We start from the raw sequence: 19,654 nt of genomic DNA on the forward strand, positions 1-19,654 counted from the left end.
TGTTAGTAAATCATACACTGGCAGGCTCCTTTGCAGCACACATGGAAGCTTGGATGTCTTAGTTTTTCATTTTTAGACTGAAGCTAGAAATCTGGTTCACAGCCAACTCCCTACCTTCTGGAAGAAACAGTGTGAGACACCCCAGGCTCATTCGGTACATGGTGGGAAGAGCAGTGTAGCCTTATCTAACCACAGAGCCAGCACCGAGCACCATGGTGTTGCTTTTTACAGTCTCCTGGACACCAGGAAAAGTGGCTCATTGCAGTGCAGAGCTGAAGCTGTGCTGCTTCTCTCCATCTCAGCTGCACTGTGGCAAAGACAGGGAACTTTTCCAATGTGCTGCATGATGCTGCCTTCTATCATGGTCTTGTCTGCTTTTGGTGCTGCCACAGACTGCAGTGAGCTTACTGATGGAGCTGGGGAGATTTATAGCAAAGTAGAGTGAAAGATTGATTCCCCTCAGGTCCAGGCTGGTTCTGCACACAGACTCTCCTGTGTTTCTGGACCATATATACTATATTTACACACTGCACTGGTTGACACACTTTGTTTAGAGAAAACTACTCATGCTGTGTTGAGCCACCTGAGATTTGGCTCCAGCCTAGACTATGAAGTATGGCTAAAGAGCCTTCTGTCCCTGCATTGTGCTCTTCATGCCAATGGTTATACAGTGCCTTATGAATGGCACTCACTAGTTTGTAGTGTGAATAAACTACCTGTATCTACTTTTTTTTTTTTTTTTGTCAGTGTTTCCGTATTAGCAAAAATAAAATACTTGTTGGTATTTGAGGTACATTTTTGGGCAGAGAAAACTATGGTGTTGTGGGGCCCAGCACTAATTTGGATAGGTTAAAAAGGAATCTTTGGAGACCTGCTGAGGGCTGTTTTGTAACTGTCTGCACTATAATTACCTCTGCATGTCAGAACCAGTAGGTAAGGAGTGGTCACCTCTTTCTGCTCTTGTCTAAGGTCATCTTCCAGTTATCTTCACTCAGAGCTCTATAAAATCTTGATTGCTGTTTTACTGAATTAATTGCTATAGTTGTGGAGGGCCTTGCAGTGTTCTCCTTGGTTACCCCTTTCCTGGAAGGCTGATGAATTATTTCAAGATCACCATGCATGGTAAAAGTTAACTTTGAAATAGCATAGCCTTTTTAAACAAGGCTACGATAGAAACTGTATTGTATGTTTAAGTCTGGAGGAAATGCTGTGTTTTAAGTTCACCTACCTGTAATTGTTCTTTGAACATTCTCCATTGTGTGTTATGTGTCATCATGTACATATTTGTTTTCATATGTAGACATCCTTAGGAGCTTACTGTATTCAGGGTTTGAGTTCCTCCCCTTTCTACCTCTCACCCCATGTAAGTACCATTATACACCTACAATTTTAGGGGAAGAGGACCCAAATAAACAGCTACCTTGTTCAAGGATTTCTTTAGTGAGTAATTTTTGTGCTGTGAATAGAATAAAACATGCCCTTGACTCTCTTGATAACAATACGTCTGTGTGCAAACATATTGCAGACATCCTGCAAGAAAAAAAACAACAAACTGTTAGTAAACACTGGCTTAATGAAGAGCCCTTCTGGAGAGCTTGAGTGAGGGAATATTGTTCAAGTTAGGATGTTTCCTCAATATTAGAAACACTTGTTTCCAGTGCCCATTTTTTGTATTAAAGCAACTGTAGGTAGTGGTAAGGGTATAGGTAGGAGCATGGAGTGCAGGTTGCCAGTCAGGTAATATTTTGGCTTGTCTTTACAAGGCAGTTAGTGATAGAATTTTAATTCTGGCAACATAAAAGCAAAAGAAACTAAAATTTTGAATTTTTTCTTCTAAACAAGCAAAGAGGATGCTACTCACCTATCTAAATTTCACCAGACTTGCATCAAATGAATCCCTCAAAGATCATTTCAGAGCTCTGCCAGTTCACTGTCATATTAATCTTTCACCTATTCTGCTTCTCCAGAAACCTGTCAATATGGAAAGCTATAAAAGGTGATTTTTAAACTAAGGCTGGACAATCTCACTGAGGCAGAGCGCTGCTGTTGTGACAAAAGGTGTTGGATTAAAACATGCTTTGAGTACAATCAAATATTGCTGCTGTGAGGTGTGCAGTGCATATAGTAAGAGAAACCATGCTAAGGCTTGAAGAAATTAAAATTGAAACATCATTTATAACAGTTTTATTGTTAAATGTTGTCAGGAGATCTGAAAGCTGAGATTGCATATATTTGAAGCCTTGCAGCTGCAAGTTGTCATGTCTTTAATTAAAGTTTATATTGATAAACTTTAATGAGGTCACCCCTTAGTCTCCTCCTCTTCAAACTAAATAGCCCCAGCTCCCTCAGTCTCTCCTTGTAAGGGAGATGTTTCACTCCCTTAATCATCTTTGCATCTCTGTGCTGGAGTGTTTAAAGCAGTTCCCTGTCCTTGAACTGAAGGGTGCAGAACTGGACACAGGGCAGAGTAGAGGAGGAGGAGAACCTCTCTCTACCTACTAACCACACACCTTCTAATACACCCCAGAATGGCGTTGTCCTTCTTGGCCACAAGAGCACATTGCTGGCTCTTGCTCAACCTTCCATCCACTAGGACCTGCAGGTCCTTTTCCCTTTCACTGTTTCCCACCAGGTCAGTCCCCACCCTATACTGATACATGGGGTTGCTCTTTCCCGGGTGCAAGACTCTACACTTGCCCTTGTTGAATTTCATTACATTTCTCCCTACTCAACTCTCCAGCCTAAGTCTTGCTGAAGGGCAGTACAACCTTCCAGTGTCAGCCACTCCACCCAGTTTTGTGTCATCAGCAAATTTGCTGACAGTGCTCTCTGTTCCCTCATCCACATCATTGATGAACATATTGAATAGCATTGGTCCCAGTACAGGCCCCTGAGGGACCCCTCTAGATACAGGCCTCCATTAACCACAACTCTCTGACTTCTTCCCTTCCACCAGTTCCCAATCCACTTCACTACCTGATCATCCAGACCACACTTCCTTAGTTTAGCTGAAAGGAGGCTGTGTGAGATTGTGTCAAATGCTTTACTGAAGTCAAGATAACCCACATCCACTGCTCTACCATCATCTATCCGCCTGGTTATGTCCTCATGAAAGGCTATTAGGTTGGTCAAACATGACTTCCCTTGTGATTTCATTACTGTGGCAACTGCACACAGGCTGCTCCTGTTCTAGACTCAGAGGCAGTCCTTTCATAGAATCATAGAATCAGTCAGGGTTGGAAGGGACCACAAGCATCATCTAGTTCCAACCCCCCTGCCATGGGCAGGGACACCTCACACTAGATCAGCCTGGCCAGAGCCTCATCCAGCCTGGCCTTAAACACCTCCAGGGATGGGGCCTCAACTGCCTCCCTGGACAACCAGGGTCTCACTATTCTCATGGTGAAGAACGTCTTCCTCACGTCCAGTCACCTATTTGCAGGGTGGGAGTTTGTTTTGTTTTGTTTTGCTGGTTTGTTTTGTTTTGTTTTGTTTTGTGTTTTGTTTTTTTTTGGTTGGTTGGTTTAGATTTTGTTGTTTTGTTTTGGTTTTGTTGTTTGTGATTTTTGTGATATCTTGAGATTGATTGCTTTATTCTTCAAAAACGCTGGTATAATTTGTAGGCTGCTGTGGAGGGTTGAAAATTCCCCCCCCAACATTAAATTTGCCAGCCCAGCCCAGCTGGAGGCGAATGAAGCTGTATTTACAAGCACAACGACACTCTACAATGAAATGCAATGAATATGTACAAAATATAAAGTATTTACAATATTTACAGGTATTTACAATTTATAAACAGCACAAGAACCCCATGGGCCAAAAACCAGGGGAGCTAATAGCTTCCCACTCCCTGCCCCTCTCCCTACACCCCTGGACACAAAGGGACAAGAGAAAAGAGCAGAGTTGTTTTATTAGCTTTAGCCAAAACAATGCAGTCAAGGTCAACAGAAGTCAGCAGAAGCACAAAGTTAGTGTCTCTCAGAGCGAGGAGGCCAAAGGAGAGAGAAATTGTGTATGAAACTAATTCTTATGGTAGGTATCTGTCCAATGGAATCATTCAGAATTATCATTATTTTCCTTTTTACACCCAATAGTGATTTATTTATGTTTTACCACTTTCTGTTTAAGATCTGTGGGACATTTTAAAGGTACAGCCTAAAACTACCACAGCTGCTTATTGAACAGAATCGTTCCAGTGGTTTATAGTGGAACATTTTATTAAAATTCAGTCTTGTTCAGTCAATTTGTAATAGCCATATGAATATCTCATGTGAAACACTGGATAAATATGAGTTTGCAATTGAGAGTTTCACTTGAGCTCTAACTCACGTTCATAGCTGATCTAATGCTTTCAGTGCCTGACATTGCCCATAGATGCACGTTCCATGTAGAAAATTAAGGATAAAGGGTGAGGGTGTTTTGGTGTGGTTTCTAGTGTTTTTGTCTTCTTTCTGAGAAAAGGAAACCTCACTTTAAACCCCTTGTTCTTGGAGCTGATTAAGGTGATAAACACTGAAAGCAGGAGGAGTATTTCTCTTAAATATCTTTACCGGGTGCTGCTTACATTAAGTCTGACTTGGGGGTGCCTTTGCTGGGGTGTTGCAAGCCAGATGGAGGACTGAACCTCTCAGAATCATGGGCCCAGACCTTCCTCCATATCTCTGCTATATGCTACATGCCAGGATTTGCTCTCCACAGTGCCCTACAGTTTGGCAGCCTCTTCCCTGGCTTGTTGCATATTCAAAGCTGGCTTCCAGTTGAGACCTTGCTGTTGACCAGCTGCCTGGCAGGGAGCCAGAGGCCCATCTTGTGGTACATCTCCCATGTCCTTGCTCTTAGACTACTTAATTTGGTGTTCTGGGAAAGCCTGGGCAGCTGCAGTCTCATCACTTCTCGGTTCACAGATAGAAAGGGGCACATTTCCATGCTGAAGCAAGTGCTGGTGACACGCCAGGAATATTTCACATTTTTTACAGTACCACAGTCATAGCATTTGTAGGTGGGTTGACTTTTAAGAAAATGAGTTTTGCAATGTCTTCAGGGGCTCAAAAATGTGTAGACATGGCACTTTGGGACATGACTTAATGGTCATAGTGTTGTTAGGTCAGTGGCTGGACTCAGTGATCTTAGATTGTCCCAACCAGAACAATTCTATGATTTTATAAATGTAGACTATACAATATCACTTCCAAAGAAAGTTAAATTAAAAATGTATTTTTTTTTTTCTTGTAAGAATTAGCATAGACTACCTAGAGGCTATACTATAATCTAGTTAAAACCAACATGTTAATTTAAATTTCTTTGTTGTATGTGTAGGCAAGCCCAATTGAAGGGTCATAAGCACTGAACCTGTAATTGGATGCTTATGCATACTTGATGATGAGCTCGACTGCAAATGAAAGAAAGTTGATCTGTGACGTAAACTGGTCTGAAATACTTCTTGTGGAATCGATGTTAGTGGGAATTGTTAATCATTATTGAATTAATTTGAAGCTTATTGACAGTGGTCAACACAGAGGGAATAAAGAGATGCAATTCAGTTTGCTGCAGTGATGACCAGGGTTATCATCCTGGCAGCGTGCTTCTCCACAACATGGTGCTCCAGAGCAAAGAGGGGATTTTTCATGTGTGTGACAACCTGAGTGTTGTAGTGGGAAAGCTGTTCTGGCAAGATGCTGCAAGCCATTGCTGGTGTGGTTGCCACTGGAGGCTGGGGAGAGGGTGTGGGACAGCATCAGAACAGGCTTGCAGAACTTGAACTGAGGAGCAGCTGTTAACCCTGATGTTCCAGGTCCCAGCAAGTCTGAGAGCTGTTATGAAAGGGGGGCTGAGGGCATGGGTTTGAAAGAGGATGGTTTGTCAGGAGAAGGAATGAAGACTGAAAATGGTTGGAACTGAGGTGAGCAGGTGACAAAATAGAGGGTTATACAAAATTTAAACATTGTGTGTTACTCAACTGATTTGGTAGGTACAGTAATATGCAAAATGGACAGTGCCATTAGAGGTGAAGATTAAATGGGAGGCTGGGGAGTGGGGTGATGCCCAGGGTAAATGGGGGAGAATTTTTCAAAGTCAGTGGGAAATAAACTCATGCATGGTTCATGTGTGTATGTGATGCTTGAAGAAAAGGCCAGTGTGAGTCACAGTAGTAACAATATCAGTTTAGTATATTTTTTTGACATCAATAAATACCTTACATAAAATTGTTTTTTTCCCCATAGTTTAGTAAATAAGAAACTTCATTGTGGGGGGGGTTATGTTGATTTGAATAAGATTAAATTATATTGATCAAAGTAAGCCCTGGGCCTTCCTGCATCATGTTGCCTGAGAGATTGTCTTGGGACAATGGAATGGATGTCTAGCGTTAGCTACTACAGAGAAATAGTACTGTATTGGACAGAAACATTGCTGCGGTCACACTTTCGTCATGATTAACTGTAGAATTAAAAATGTTGGTAGTTAATTGCTAAACATTCGGTCTTGAATTACTTTGGATTTTTAAAAGAGCCTCCCTGACCTATATTTTAAGTAGCTGCTTAGATGGTAGAACTCTTCAGGAAGAAAAAGAGTAAACTGCCATACTTTTATTTTCGTTTTTAATCGCTGAGTCCTTGGGCTTGCCGTGATTAATTTTTCTCCTTGGAACACTGCATTCCACAGCTTGTAATGTGAGCCCAAGGCCTCTTTCTGCTTAGACTCATGTATAAAGACACTTTGTAAGATTTATTGCATTCTTTTAACTTCTAAACATAAGGGAAACACAAATGATGATCCTCAGTTCAGACCAACAGCAGTGAATGAAAAAAAACCAAAAACCAGAAAACCAAATAACTTAACTTTTAAGTGGATGTTTCTCTGTACAGTCCTGTGTATGTTGCTGAGCTGTGCTTATCTCTGCTGTGAGGTCAGTGACCATAAGCAAAACGATGCCATGGAAAACTCAGGGCAGTGACATCTTCAGTGGAACAAACCAAGTCTTCTTGGAGCTGCTATTGAGTTGTGTGGATTTTCATAGGCATCGCTGTAGCGGTTGGGATTAACTATGTGAAAAACTCACATAGAGCAGTCCCTGGGCAATGGCAGGAAGGCTGTAGGCTTCACCTTTTGGGTCATAATTAGCTTTGCTTTCTGGTGAGCTGTTGGCTGGCCAGAAAGCCTTTGCAGTTGGTTCACTAATATCATAGGCATTAAAGAAAACAATTCAGTTGATTCATTGAATTTTTTTATTTTATTTGTAAACCTGTCTCTCAGATAACCTCTTTGCTTTTGCTTACCCTGCCTTACTGAATTAAACTATCAAATTTTACATTATCCCTCTGGTTATATGAATTTGAACAACTTTATTTAAATAAAATGTGTAATGAGACTTTGATATATCTGCTTTCCATTTATGAATGTTAGCATTATCTTCTGTAAGGCCCTGCAGTTGTTGAAGTACACCTAGCATTGATAAAAACTTTTCTTACATAGAAAAAGGCAGCAGAGGGAGGTTCATTCCTCCTTTTCTGTTACCCTTACCAAAAAATCCCTTTTGATATATCGCAATAACATTGTTAACCAGGGACATGCTAAGCCGCATAACTGTTCTCGAGCACCGCAGCATGCAGTACTTGGCATTGGTCAGATCACAGAATCACAGAAACATTCAGGTTGGAAAAGACCCTCAGGATCACCAAGTCCAACCCATAACCCTACTCTACAAGGTTCACCCCTAACCCATATCCCCAAGCACCACATCCAAACGACCTTTAAACACATCTAGGGTTGGTGACTCCACCATTCCAATGCCTGACTGCTCTTTCCATGAAAAAACTTCTCATAATGTCCAGAATTTTTCCTAATGCTACCACATCTGGCATGTGTTATCGACAGTGAAAGCTGATCGCATCTGACTGGGTGAAAAACTGATGGCCCAGATCAAGGCCATGGGCAGGCCTCTTGTCCCATCTAGAGCCAGTGCCATTGCCATTCTTTTCCTCTGATACAAATCTCAGTCTTTGAGTTAAAGAAGGAGACCTGAACCCTCACTGACTGGGAGTTGTGTTTGGGAGGGGTAAGGGTTTTGGCCACTGTATAGAAGGGCTATGGTAAAATACTCGTGGTACATGAACTACTATTCAGTAGACAATCTTGCACGTTTTTTGAGAGAGCGGATTCAGAATCTTGCTTCCAAGATGCAGGCAAGCCTATTTGTGTCTTTAAATAAAACTCTCACTGAAATCTCACTATAATGATGAAGATTGTCGTAATTTAAATACTGAATCGTTGATCAGAAAACTTTAGGAGTACCTTCTGCTTTCCTGCCATCCACTACGGATTGTCAGCGTCTGACACCAAACCTCTTTGTGAGAAACAGCCTGAAAGCTTCAGTTCTGCTCTGCCCAGACTGAGAGGCCCAAGTGTGACTTGTACCTTTCATGAGAAGTGTGGATTTTCTGGATATTTATTTTTGTTTGTTTGTTTGTTTTGTACTTTACCTAAGCACTAATTTAGCATTCTCCTAAACTCACTTGACTCAGCTGTTGTGAAATCTCTTGATACCATTTAATGACTTTATTCAAGCAGAGATTTTTGTCACTTGGCATCATGTCACAAAATGATGCACTGAAAGAAAAGGCACGTTTGTGCCTATCATTTAGGGCCCACTCTGACATTCTTTCCTGGTATTAATAAATTGTTTTACAGATTAAATAATTTGTTAAAATATAACTTCCATTAGATCTTGAGCTTAGGGGTAACTCAATGCAGAAAAGTAATTTGACATTGTTTTGTGATATTCTCCTTTAACAGAATGCTTGAAATATCTATTTTTTTTTCTTTTTTTTTTCCTCTAATTGCAAAAGATAGAAGTGTAATTTTCAACATAAATAAGTGGACAGTATTAAAATTTTTATGCTGACACTTTTCATGTTTTTTTAAAAGGATCAGTCATGCCTCAAATTCCTGGTTTGTTGATGGGTTGTTTTCTTTACATGCTCCCTAGTTGATTTGAAAGTGGAAATTACTAGTTATTCCAAATTGCATGGCATACAAAAAAATTCTGAACCAATTCCAAAGATTTGTCTAACAGATACTTGCACATTTTGCAGTACAATGTTGGGTTGCTCATGCAGCAGTTTCTATTAATAGGTATGGTATTTATGAACAAAGAAAAGTATTTATTTCTTTGGTAAAGCCATTATTTTCATTATATTTCTTTGGCTTAGTATGTGATTTAGGTATTGCTGGTTTTCTAAATAGGGTCTTTTATTTATTAATGAACAAACCTCTTCACAAAACATTAACCACCAAAAATCCACTTATGTAGCGCTTATCTGCAGTCTCAACTTTAATCTTGGTGGGTTTTGTTGCAAGTGCTCCAACTTTCTAGAGTGCATTAGAGAGCATCCAACTGGCATCATTTACAGAGAGAAGGTGCATCCTGCAGCAGCAGCTGGGGATCTGGATTGAGTTCCAGAGGGTGACATGGGAGCATGTTCTGTGTATGCCATGCAGTCATGCCCATGTGCTGGTATGCTGCCAAGAACTTCACTCGAGTTTCTTTTTTTGGTCCCATGTCCAAGACTAATGTTGTGAGACAGTGAATTAATTTTCTCTACTTGTCCTTCTTTCTCATTTGAGCAATATTTTTAGGAAGTATGAGTATAGATCTCATTCTCAGTCTCCAGGCCTTGACATTGTGTCATAAAGTAGATATGGCAAGTGCTGTGAGTAGCAAGGTGTGTCAGTGTGAGCTGAAATTCCCCCCCCCCACCGACAATAACCAGGCTAGCTCAGTCTGGAAGCGAATGAAAGCTGTATTTACAAGCAGAATCTACAATCTATGATGAAATGCAATGAATATGTACAAATATATACAATCAACAGAAAAGCACAACCAATCTCCCTTTGCTTCCCCGCAAAGGAGACCCTTCCCAAAGGGACCTCTCTCCCAGGAGCTTCCCCCCCGGACCCTCCGGGACAGAAAAGCAGAGTTAGTTAAGTAGAAAGTTGTTATCTTAGCTGCCAAGGTCAGTACGTGTTATCTTCTGCCAGAAGAGAAGAAGAAAACAGCAGCCAGACAGCCCAGCAACTGCCCCCACTGCTGAACGCAGAATGTGCAGAGTGCCCCACTTTGTTTTGGGTAATAGTTCTTAAACATTTCTATCTATCCAATGGAAGCGTTTAGAACAATCGTTATTTTGCTTTCTTACACCCAATAGTGACTTATCTACACTCTTTCACTTTCTCTGTTCTGAACTTTGCAAGGAAAAAATTAAAAAGACAGTTTCAAACCATCACACAAGGTTGTTGAGCACATGGACCTTGACACTGCTCTGGGTATGTCCCCCTCACAGTAAGACTGATGAATTTTGCACAGTTCTGGAAAGAATAACATTGAGTAACTAATCCTGTTGATTTTTGAACATATGTGAATCAGGACATAGATTTGTATCATCCAAGCTTTGAAACAGGCTGTCAAAACCACACCAATATGTTGTTTTTTTTTTTTTTACAGTTTCTGCATGTCACTTTATTTTTAATGTTCATTCAAATATTCCTGTCTTTACTTGCCTGTTTTTCCTTTTTGACTAGAGTAAGAAATCTGACTCAGTAGCATATGATTACTTTGTTTTAGTCATACTTGCTTTCTTCTTCAAGACTGACACTGAAGAGTGTTCCTCCAGCCCTTTGCTATGAATTGTCCATTTCAGTAAGCTGTTAACATTTCAGCATCTAATAGTTCCCTCCTAGGTTTTGTTGTTTTGTTTGTTTTTTAACACTAGATTTCCTGCTGCAGCTTTTCCCCTCTGTTAACCTGGGGAAGTTGGTAGTAGTGGTCCTCTGGCTTTTCAAGTTTCTTCCTCATTTGTCTTTGTTTGTGGTGTGTTCATCATGGCACTAGTAGTCTGTGGTAGGGACAGTAGAGTGGTTTTGAAGTGGTATTCTCTGCTCCCAGTGAAATGCTTTATTCTGTTGTTTAGCAGAGCTCTCTGTTTTGTCTTGTTCTTTTTGTTTTTCTCTGCATTGTTCCTTCCTATCTCAGCCTCTAATTTTCACTCCCATTATAACTTGGAGTGTTCTTATTTTGCATGTTGTCTCTTTAGGGCTTCCTTTATAGTTTCCATGTATTCAGCATGTTTGTTATCTTGGACCATTTATCTTCAGAGGAAAGATGTTTTTGCTGAATTCTCATTTAGGCTGGTCTTAAATATAATTTCAAGTTTCCTGCATCTTTTACTTGACCATCCAGAAATGCCATCAAGATCTTTGATGATGGCGCTCCTGCACTCTGCCAATAGGCTCCTCTTGAGTTTCGGGAGCCAAGTTGTTCATCTTCCTCTTCTGCATGCTGACCCTGCAGAAAGGCTCCTGGTTCCTATTTCCTGAGGAATTCAACTGCAGTAATATTTCATAACATGATTTTCTAATTAAAGTTCACAATTTTCTAAAGTAAAGTTCAAGGTAGCTTTTTCATGCCCTTGTTCTACTAAAGGCATGAGTCAAGATGAAATTAAAACAAAGCAGTCCTTTCAGGGCTTGAGCAGCAGGACTGCGAAAAGCCTGTTTTAAGGAAATGAGGGCTGCACGTGTGATCCTCCTACTGCCCTGTCTGGTGACTTTGATCTTATTAGATGATTCTGACCACATTTTACAGTGCGTTTAGGAAATATGAGGGATATATGGTTGTGGTAAAGGTAAAGTAACTCCCCAGCATCGAGGAAGAGGTCCTTTTGCTTTCTGATCTGTGGCAACCATTTTGACTGCTTGGTGTGTTTTCTGGCTGGCACAGGCCTGTCTCTGAGTCAGCTCACAGAGCCATTTCTTCACCCAAACAATGCAGCAATGTGTGGGAGAGCTGGAAACATGAGAACAACCAGCCTGAGGAAAAGAGTGAATTTGAGTGGGAAGGATGAATCAGTAGAGACCATCTTCAAGAGTCCTGCCATGTACAAGTCGGTCATCACGTTGTTTTTCTTAGTGCATTTTTATGAATTCCTTAATGTTAATAAATGTTCTTAATGATGTATGGGGTGTTCTGCCTACCTTACTAACCTGTGCACCATGTATCAAAGAACAGAAACCACAAATTTGAAGATTCTTCTCCTGTGATGGTTTTTTTCCTTTCCATGGTCACATGTGATGCATGCACAGGACTTGTGCGGTCCCTTTTTGGTTTCCTAATTCTCTTACCTGGTTTTCTAGTTTAATTCCAAGTTGGTACATGGCTTCTATTAAGTTTCTTGCTTTTCTAGGATTTGCTTTCCTTAAATCCCTTTTATTTTCAAATCTTCTGGCTTACAATATTTTTATTGACAGTATGACCCTTAGGTTTTTCGTCATGATTCTTCTGACTAGGAATAGTTTTGCTATCGATTCATGCTGTTCACATTTGTTCTGTTCTGTCTGTCAGCTATCTGGATCACTTGCATCATTTCCATCCTGGCCAGCATCTCTGCCCTGTCCTGTCATCTTGATGACTCTTTACTATATAATAAGGCTCAGATCTTTCCATGTCTTTTTTTTTTTTTGCCCTAGTTAGGAATTATACTTTGGATGCTCTGGATCTCCATAAACTGTATGATGGTTTATTACTCATCCTGTTTCCATCTGTGCTGTCTTCCAGCCCGTGTTAGAAATTTGTTTCCTGGATCTCCTTCTCACCTAGCCTGTCATTATGCTTTGTGCTGATGCAACTGCTAGTGATGGTGCTTCTTCTGTCTGCTTTATAAATACAATTTCACAGGATTTTGGAAATTTGTTTTTTGGTTTTCTGGTGTTGTTGATTTTGGTGTTTGTTTGTTTGTTTTTAATGCTCCACATCATTAAAGTATTTGCATTGAACCCATGCTTGGCTTTCTTACTCTGGAATGGTGCTGTTAGTGCCCACTAGTACTGCCTGAGTAGCATTGGCTGTGAGATGCAGACATATGTCTATGAGGATGGCATGCCAAGATGTAAATTAAAAGGAAATGAGAAGCTTAATTGCAAAGCTGTCTTTTTACACTCTTTAGTGATGGCATTTGTATTCATAAAAACTTAACCAGATTGGGGATGTGTATATCTTCTGACCATATCTGTGATAGTTTTACAGGAGGTATGTGGAAGTGCTTTCTGACTGTTTAATTGTGACTTTTTGACCTTTTACCATCTGTTTGGAACAGGTTTCAGAAATTTGTCTCAAAAGTCCATTCAGTAGAAATTGTTTTGCCTCTTCATTTCCAAATGGATGCAACACCTGAACATAACATGTACTTACGTTAGGAATAATGACCTAATCCAATAGCAGTCCTGACTATAGAATTGAGTGGAAATAGTTAAGTGAATTTAAGATTAAACATTTAAACACTTGCAGCCTGTTGGAGCAATAATTTTACTTTGTTGCTTTCCTCCCAGAGTAATTTGAGTATACGTGGGGGTTACTCTGAGGGGTGGGGGTTTGTTTGATTGGTTTTGGATTTTTTGTGGGAAGTTATTGATTGGTTTATTTTTCCCCTAATAAAGTCTAGCAGAAGTGCAGAGTGAAACAAGATTACATTTAACCTTATAAAGGAAAAGACCTTATAGTCCTCGGTGCGTTGTCAGTATGTGCTAGTTTTGTATGACCCCTATGTACGTATTTGGTTCTTCCGTTTTGTCAGAGTAGCTTTGGAAGGTATGACTGGCAGGCTATTATATTTTAGAAGTCTGCACACTGATAAACTGGATAGGAAAAATGAATGGGTATGAAATTTCCGTTCTCAGGAATTTATGAATGTGTGCTCTGACTATTATATTTTGTTTATTTCTCCTCTTTCAGGTATTCACTTATAAACAGAGCACCATCACACACCAAAAAGTAACACCTATGCATCAAACAAGCACAGAGAGCGTGGAAGACATGGCAGCACTTGTAGATCTCCATGAGGGCTCCATTATGCACAACTTATTCCAGAGATATCAGCAAGATAAAATATATGTAAGTTTCTTCTAAAATTAAGAAAATTACCCAGACAGAATGTTTTTGAATGTGTAAGTGCTGTTCTATAGTATTTCATCTCTTGATGTTCTCCAGTTCTCTGTGTATCCACACAGAGCAGAAGCGTGCATGATCTAGTGACTTCTCACAAACAATAATGGAAGGAGAAAGTAGCTCAGGGCTGGCCAAGCAATCTCTTGGAAAAATGGGCATGCTACCTAAGCTTTTATACTTCCAGTGACAGGGTCGTATAAAGGCCTCTCCTTTTTCTCTTCTTTAGACTCTCTGTCCCAGCAGCACATGCTGTGTATGTCACCAGAGAGGATGTGGTGGGATTTAGTCTGTGAATGCCATTTGAGATCACATCAGGCCAAGATCTGATTTTGATCTGCTTCCCCTTTTCTATTGTAGTAGAGAGGGAATGGTATTACCATTGCCAAGATGATTGCCATTAAATACATGTAGTAGGAGTCTGGCATGTATGAGAACAGGCAGTTACGAGCTTCAAAAACTAGGAACTGGTCAACACATCTCTGTAATGAAGGTATTTGTGATCAGATTTTCCTGCTCTTTAAATATTGTTGTCAATCTTGAACTGACTAGATGCAAATATTTCCTGATTCTGAAGCTACACTAAATGTGAGAATGATACAAGGAATATTAGTGGCTGTTACAGATTGTGAAATTTCACTTTTCAGTAGTTCAGTGGCTGGTGTTTCTGTTTGCTTGTTTATTAATTTTTTAATTAATAATTGCAGAACATAAATAATTTTTACATCACCTCTCTGGGCCCTTGATTTGTCTATATACATGCCTTGTTCCAAGCTTCACCCATTAAGTTTGGCTTCTTTATTTTTAAACATGAACATCTCCTAATGTCAAAATAAACTTTCCCTGTATTTGGAAGTTTATTTATAACAACAAGCAAAAAAAAAAAAAGGTGCCAGGAAATTTTGTTCCTTTGCACATTACCTTTCAAGTGGCAAGTACAGAGAATCCTAAATTTTGAGGTAGATCTCTTTACAAAAGTCTTTGCATTAGTTTTTTATGTTTTGGGGGTTTTTGTTTGGTTTTTCTTTTACCTCAAAACAAATGAATCATTCTGTGGTTCAGAAAAATCAGTAAACAAAAAATGAATAGCATATATCATACATGTGCAGGGGAAAATAGGTACTGGGTAAGAGTTTAGCTTTCCACCAGTGTTATTAGTTTATAATATATTACTCAATGTGTGTTAAAATTAAAAAAAAAAAAAAGTGTTCTGAGCCATTATGTGTACTCAGATGGAGGACACTTCCCCTTTTTAAAAAGCATGTGTGTGAAAGGAGGTGATTTTTTTGAAGAGGCAAAGAATGGCCTTATTCTCAAGCAACATGTCCTAGCTTATTTCTTAGCTTGTCGAGGCAAGTGTAGGGTATTCTAGTACTTGGTGTTCAGTGCCATGTATGTTTCTAGAGAAACAGGTTTGTGTACTATTAGTGATGACAGATCTTCAGTTTCTGCTGAGTACTCATTGTCCCTTCAGTTTCTGTAGTTTTACTGCTTACTCTTCAGAGACTGCCTTGCCTGGAAAATGATCAAAAAGCTGGTTGAAAAAAAAAATAGAAGTGTTTTGAAATCCATAGGAAAGCCTTGCTGTTCTCCTCATTGGCACCCTGCTCACGTTGTGCCAGTGATAGTATTTTATCAGGACAGGGCTCCAGGAACAGAAACTTCAAGAAAAGACAATTAAATAGCTTGAGTAATTGTATGAAACTTCATACATATATGAGCATATGTTGTAGGAGAAGATGCTGTCATTGCAAAAAGAACCATGCCAAACCAAAATCTCTCTAACTCTTCAATTGAACAGTTCAACAGTATTTTGTAATATTGTAGAATGCTTGGGGTTGGAAGGGACATCCATAGATCATTGAGTCCCACACCCCTGCAAAGCAGAACCGCTTAAGGCAGGTCACAAAGGAACACATCCAGGTGGGTTTTGAAGATGTCTAGAGAAGGAGACTCCACAACCTCTCTGGGCAGCCTGTCCAGTGCTGTCACCTTCACTGGAAAGAAATTTTTTTCTTATGTTGAGATGCAATTCCCTGTGATTGAGTTTACATCCATTGCCCCTCTTCCTATCCCTGGGTATCACTGAAAAGAGACTGGCTCTATCCACATGACAGCCACCCTTCAGATATTGGTAGACATTGATAAGGTCCCCTCTCAATCTTCTCCAAACAGCCCCAGGTCTCTCGTTCTTTCCTCATAAGAGAGCTGCTTCAGTCCCCTAATCACCCTTCTAGCCCTGCGTTGAACTCTTTCCAGTGGTTCAAGAACTGGGGAGCCCAAAACTGGGCACAATATTCCAGATGTGGCCTAGCTAGGGCTGAGTAGAGGGGGAGGAGAACCTCCCTCAGTCTGCTGGACACACTCTTCTTAATGCATCCAAGTATACTATTGGTCGCCTTGGCCTTCAGGGCACATTTGTGTCCCATGGATAACTTCTTATCGACCAGGACTCCAAGCTCCTTCTCTGCAGAGGTATTCTCTAGCAGGTCAACCCCTAACCAGTACTGGTGCATGGTGTTATTCCTCCCCAGGTGCAGGACTCTACACTTGCTGAACTTCATTAGGTTCGTATTTGCCTAGCTGTATAGTCTGTCCAAGCCTCTCAGTGGCAGCAGAGCCTTCTGGTGTGTCAGCCACTCTTTCCAGTTTTATATCACTGGCAAATTTTTTGAGGGTACACTCCATCATTGATGAATATGTTGAACAAGACTGGACCCAGCAGTGATCCCTGGGAACACCACTAGCTACAGGTCTCCAGCTAGAGCCTGTGCAGTTGATCACAACCCTCTGGACTCTGTTGTTTAGCCAGTTTCAGTGCATCTCACCATCCTCTCTTCTAAGCCATACTTCCTGAGCTTTTCCTTGAGGATGTTATGGGAGACAGTGTCAAAAGCCTTACTAAAGTCAAGGAAGACAGCATCCACTGCTCTCCTTGCATCCACCAATTCAGTCACACCATTGTAGAAGGCTATCAGATTAGTCAAGCATGACTTGCCCTTGGTAAATCCATGTTGGCTGCTCCTGATAACCTTATTTTCTTCCTTGTGCCTAGAGGTGACCTCTGGAATGAGCTGCTCCATCACCTTTCCAGGGATGGAGGTGTCTGGCTGGCAGACCAGGCTGTTTGGTCTGTAGTTTCCTAGGTCCACCTTCTTACTATTTTTGAAGACTGGAGTGACACTGGCTTTCCTCCAGCCCTTAGGCACCTCTCCCATTCCCCATCATCTTTCAAAGATGATGGAGAGTGGTAGAGCAACAATATCAGCCATCTCTCTTGGCACTTATTTGTGCATCCCATTGGGACCCATGAATTTATGTATGCTCAGCTTACTCAAATGATCTCTAACCCAGTCCTCACTGACCAGTGTAGACTCCTCCTTCTTCCAGGCTTTCTCTCTTACTTCCAGAGTCTGGGATTCCTGGGGGTAGGTCCTAGCACTGGTATGCCATGTCCAGGCTCTTCTCTGGCAAGCCTTGTTTCATCCCCATTTCCCTATGAATCTAGTTTAAAGTCTCTCTATAAGACCTGCTAATTCTTGTCCCAGGATCCTTTTCCCCCTTTTGTCCCAGGATCCTTTTCCCCCTGTTGCTACCAGGCTTGGTGTCTTACAGACACTTTTTCTTTACTGAGGCAGTTTTGATAATAAGGCTTGGTCTGACTTAGTACTGGCAGCTCCACTGAGTTAGGTGAATCTTCATCCTCTCTGGTATTTGACTCTCCCTGCATAGCACTGTATCTTTTTTGCAAGGGCACCTCTGGAGCTGGGATAGGTACTGAGGTGACATGCCTACTGCACCTTTCAGGAACTTGTCACCATTGTTCCCTATCCTCTAAGTCAGCCCATGCAGCGAGCTGGAGAGAGGATGGGGAGCCCTCTGCATCCTTAGCTCTCTGCACCAGTTGGAACTGTTTCAAGGAAGGCAGATTCTGGCTCCACCAGTCTGTCACCCTTTCACACTTCCTTAATAGTCCTCAGCCTTTTGGCCTCCCCTTTCAGCCAGTAGACAGTTTACCTCTTTGCAGTGAATGCAGGTGTTGCCTCTGCCGTCTGCCATTGCAAGTGAAAGGCTTGGGCACTCCCTGCAGCCAGGGGCCTGGACATCTACCTGTTTTTGTGGGACCACTCTCTGGGTTGCCACGTTTCTTTTGCCAACAGCTTTTGTCTGCCATTGCAGCCATAGCTGTTCCTGCCCTTGTGACTAACCATGCAAACTGCCACAACATGCCCAGATGACTCATCACACCCCCTCATGTTCGACCTTGTTTGGTATGCAGGGTTCTGTGATCCCTGGGCTCCTGAGGCTGCAGCTCTGCCCATGCCTCACTGGCCTCTCTCTCCAGAGTGGCTACTTTGGTGAGGGGGATAGCTCCACTTCCCACATGGAACCTGGCTTTGGGGAGAAAAAAGACCACATCTGCTGAGCTCTGCCCAACTGCTGTGGGGAGGGTTTGGCTCCAGATGCTGATCTTGGCTGGTCTCAGAGGCTGATCTCTGCAAATCTGACATAATGTGTGAGGTTAAAAAAAAAACAACAGATAGAAAGGTGCATGTAGTGTAGCTTTGTTGAAGGCCCACTTGCAACTGAAGAAATTATCACAGTCTCACAGTATATCAGAGGTTGGAAGGGACCTCAAGAGATCATCAGGTCCAACCCCCCTGCCAGAGCAGGATCACTTAGGATAGTCCGCACAGGAATGCATCCAGGTGGGTTTTGAAAGTCTCCAGAGAAGAAGACTCCACAACCCTCCTGGAGAGCCTGTTCCAGTGCTCTGTCACCCTCACTGTAAAGAAGTTTCTCCTCATGGTGAGGTGAAATCTTCTATGTTCTAGTTTGAACCCATTGTTCCTTGTCTTATCACTGTGAACCACTGAAAAGAGCCTGGCCCCCTCCTCCTGACACCCACCCCTAAGATATTTATAGACATTGATCAGATCCCCTCTCATCCTTCTCTTATCAAGATTAAACAGCCCCAGGGATCTCAGTCTCTCTTCATAGGTGAGATGCTCAAATCCCCTAATCATGCTCATGGCTCTTGGTTGGATTCTCTCCAGCAGGTCTCTGTCTCTCTTGAACTGGGGAGCCCAAAACTGGACACAGTATTCCAGGTGTGGTCTTACCAGGGCAGAGTAGAGAGGTAGAAGAACTTCCCTAGACCTGCTGGACACACCTGTGGCAGTTTAGGCTGGATGCCCCCTGCCACTGCTACATGAGATACACCTCTGGTGTCCTGGGTGCCCACCCAGAGGGGTGGACACAGGAAACGGTGTATTTCTACCCATAAATCCTGCGCCCTATAAGGCCATCTGCAGAGTCATCCTCTTCCTCTTTCTTCCCTCTCTGCTCCCATGGGAGATGTCCTCTCTTATCGGGTAATGCCGGGGGAGTATCCTCAAGGCCTCTTAGGCCTGTCTAGGCCTAATGCCAGGAGGAGAATGGAGGGGGGGGCAGTCTCAGACCTGGCCAGCCTGAGACTTGCCTAGCAGTAGGAGGGGGGGAAAGGAAGAGCCCTGAGGGATTGGGTAGACCCTCAGGTGAGAGGAAGGGAAGCTTTTGGGAATTCTGTGAGGGGGTTCTGTATGCTTTAGGATGTTCTTTTCCACTATGCTTTGTAGTTTGTAGTTTTCTGTAGCTTCACCAATTAGTTTTTCCATTTAAACT

At 41.7% G+C, this 19,654-nt stretch overlaps 1 protein-coding gene across 1 annotated transcript in view; it reads left to right on the forward strand.

The window, feature by feature from the left end:
• MYO10 (myosin X) overlaps positions 1-19,654 on the forward strand; it is a 147,227-nt gene that overhangs the window by 29,219 nt on the left and 98,354 nt on the right. Inside the window, exon 3 of the mRNA XM_054381938.1 lies at positions 13,781-13,939. Within this exon, the coding sequence (XP_054237913.1) occupies positions 13,781-13,939 (159 nt within the window). The remainder of the gene's footprint in view (positions 1-13,780; positions 13,940-19,654) is intronic.

Source organism: Indicator indicator, chromosome 6, assembly GCF_027791375.1.
Source record: "Indicator indicator isolate 239-I01 chromosome 6, UM_Iind_1.1, whole genome shotgun sequence".
Taxonomy (NCBI): Eukaryota; Metazoa; Chordata; class Aves; order Piciformes; family Indicatoridae; genus Indicator; species Indicator indicator.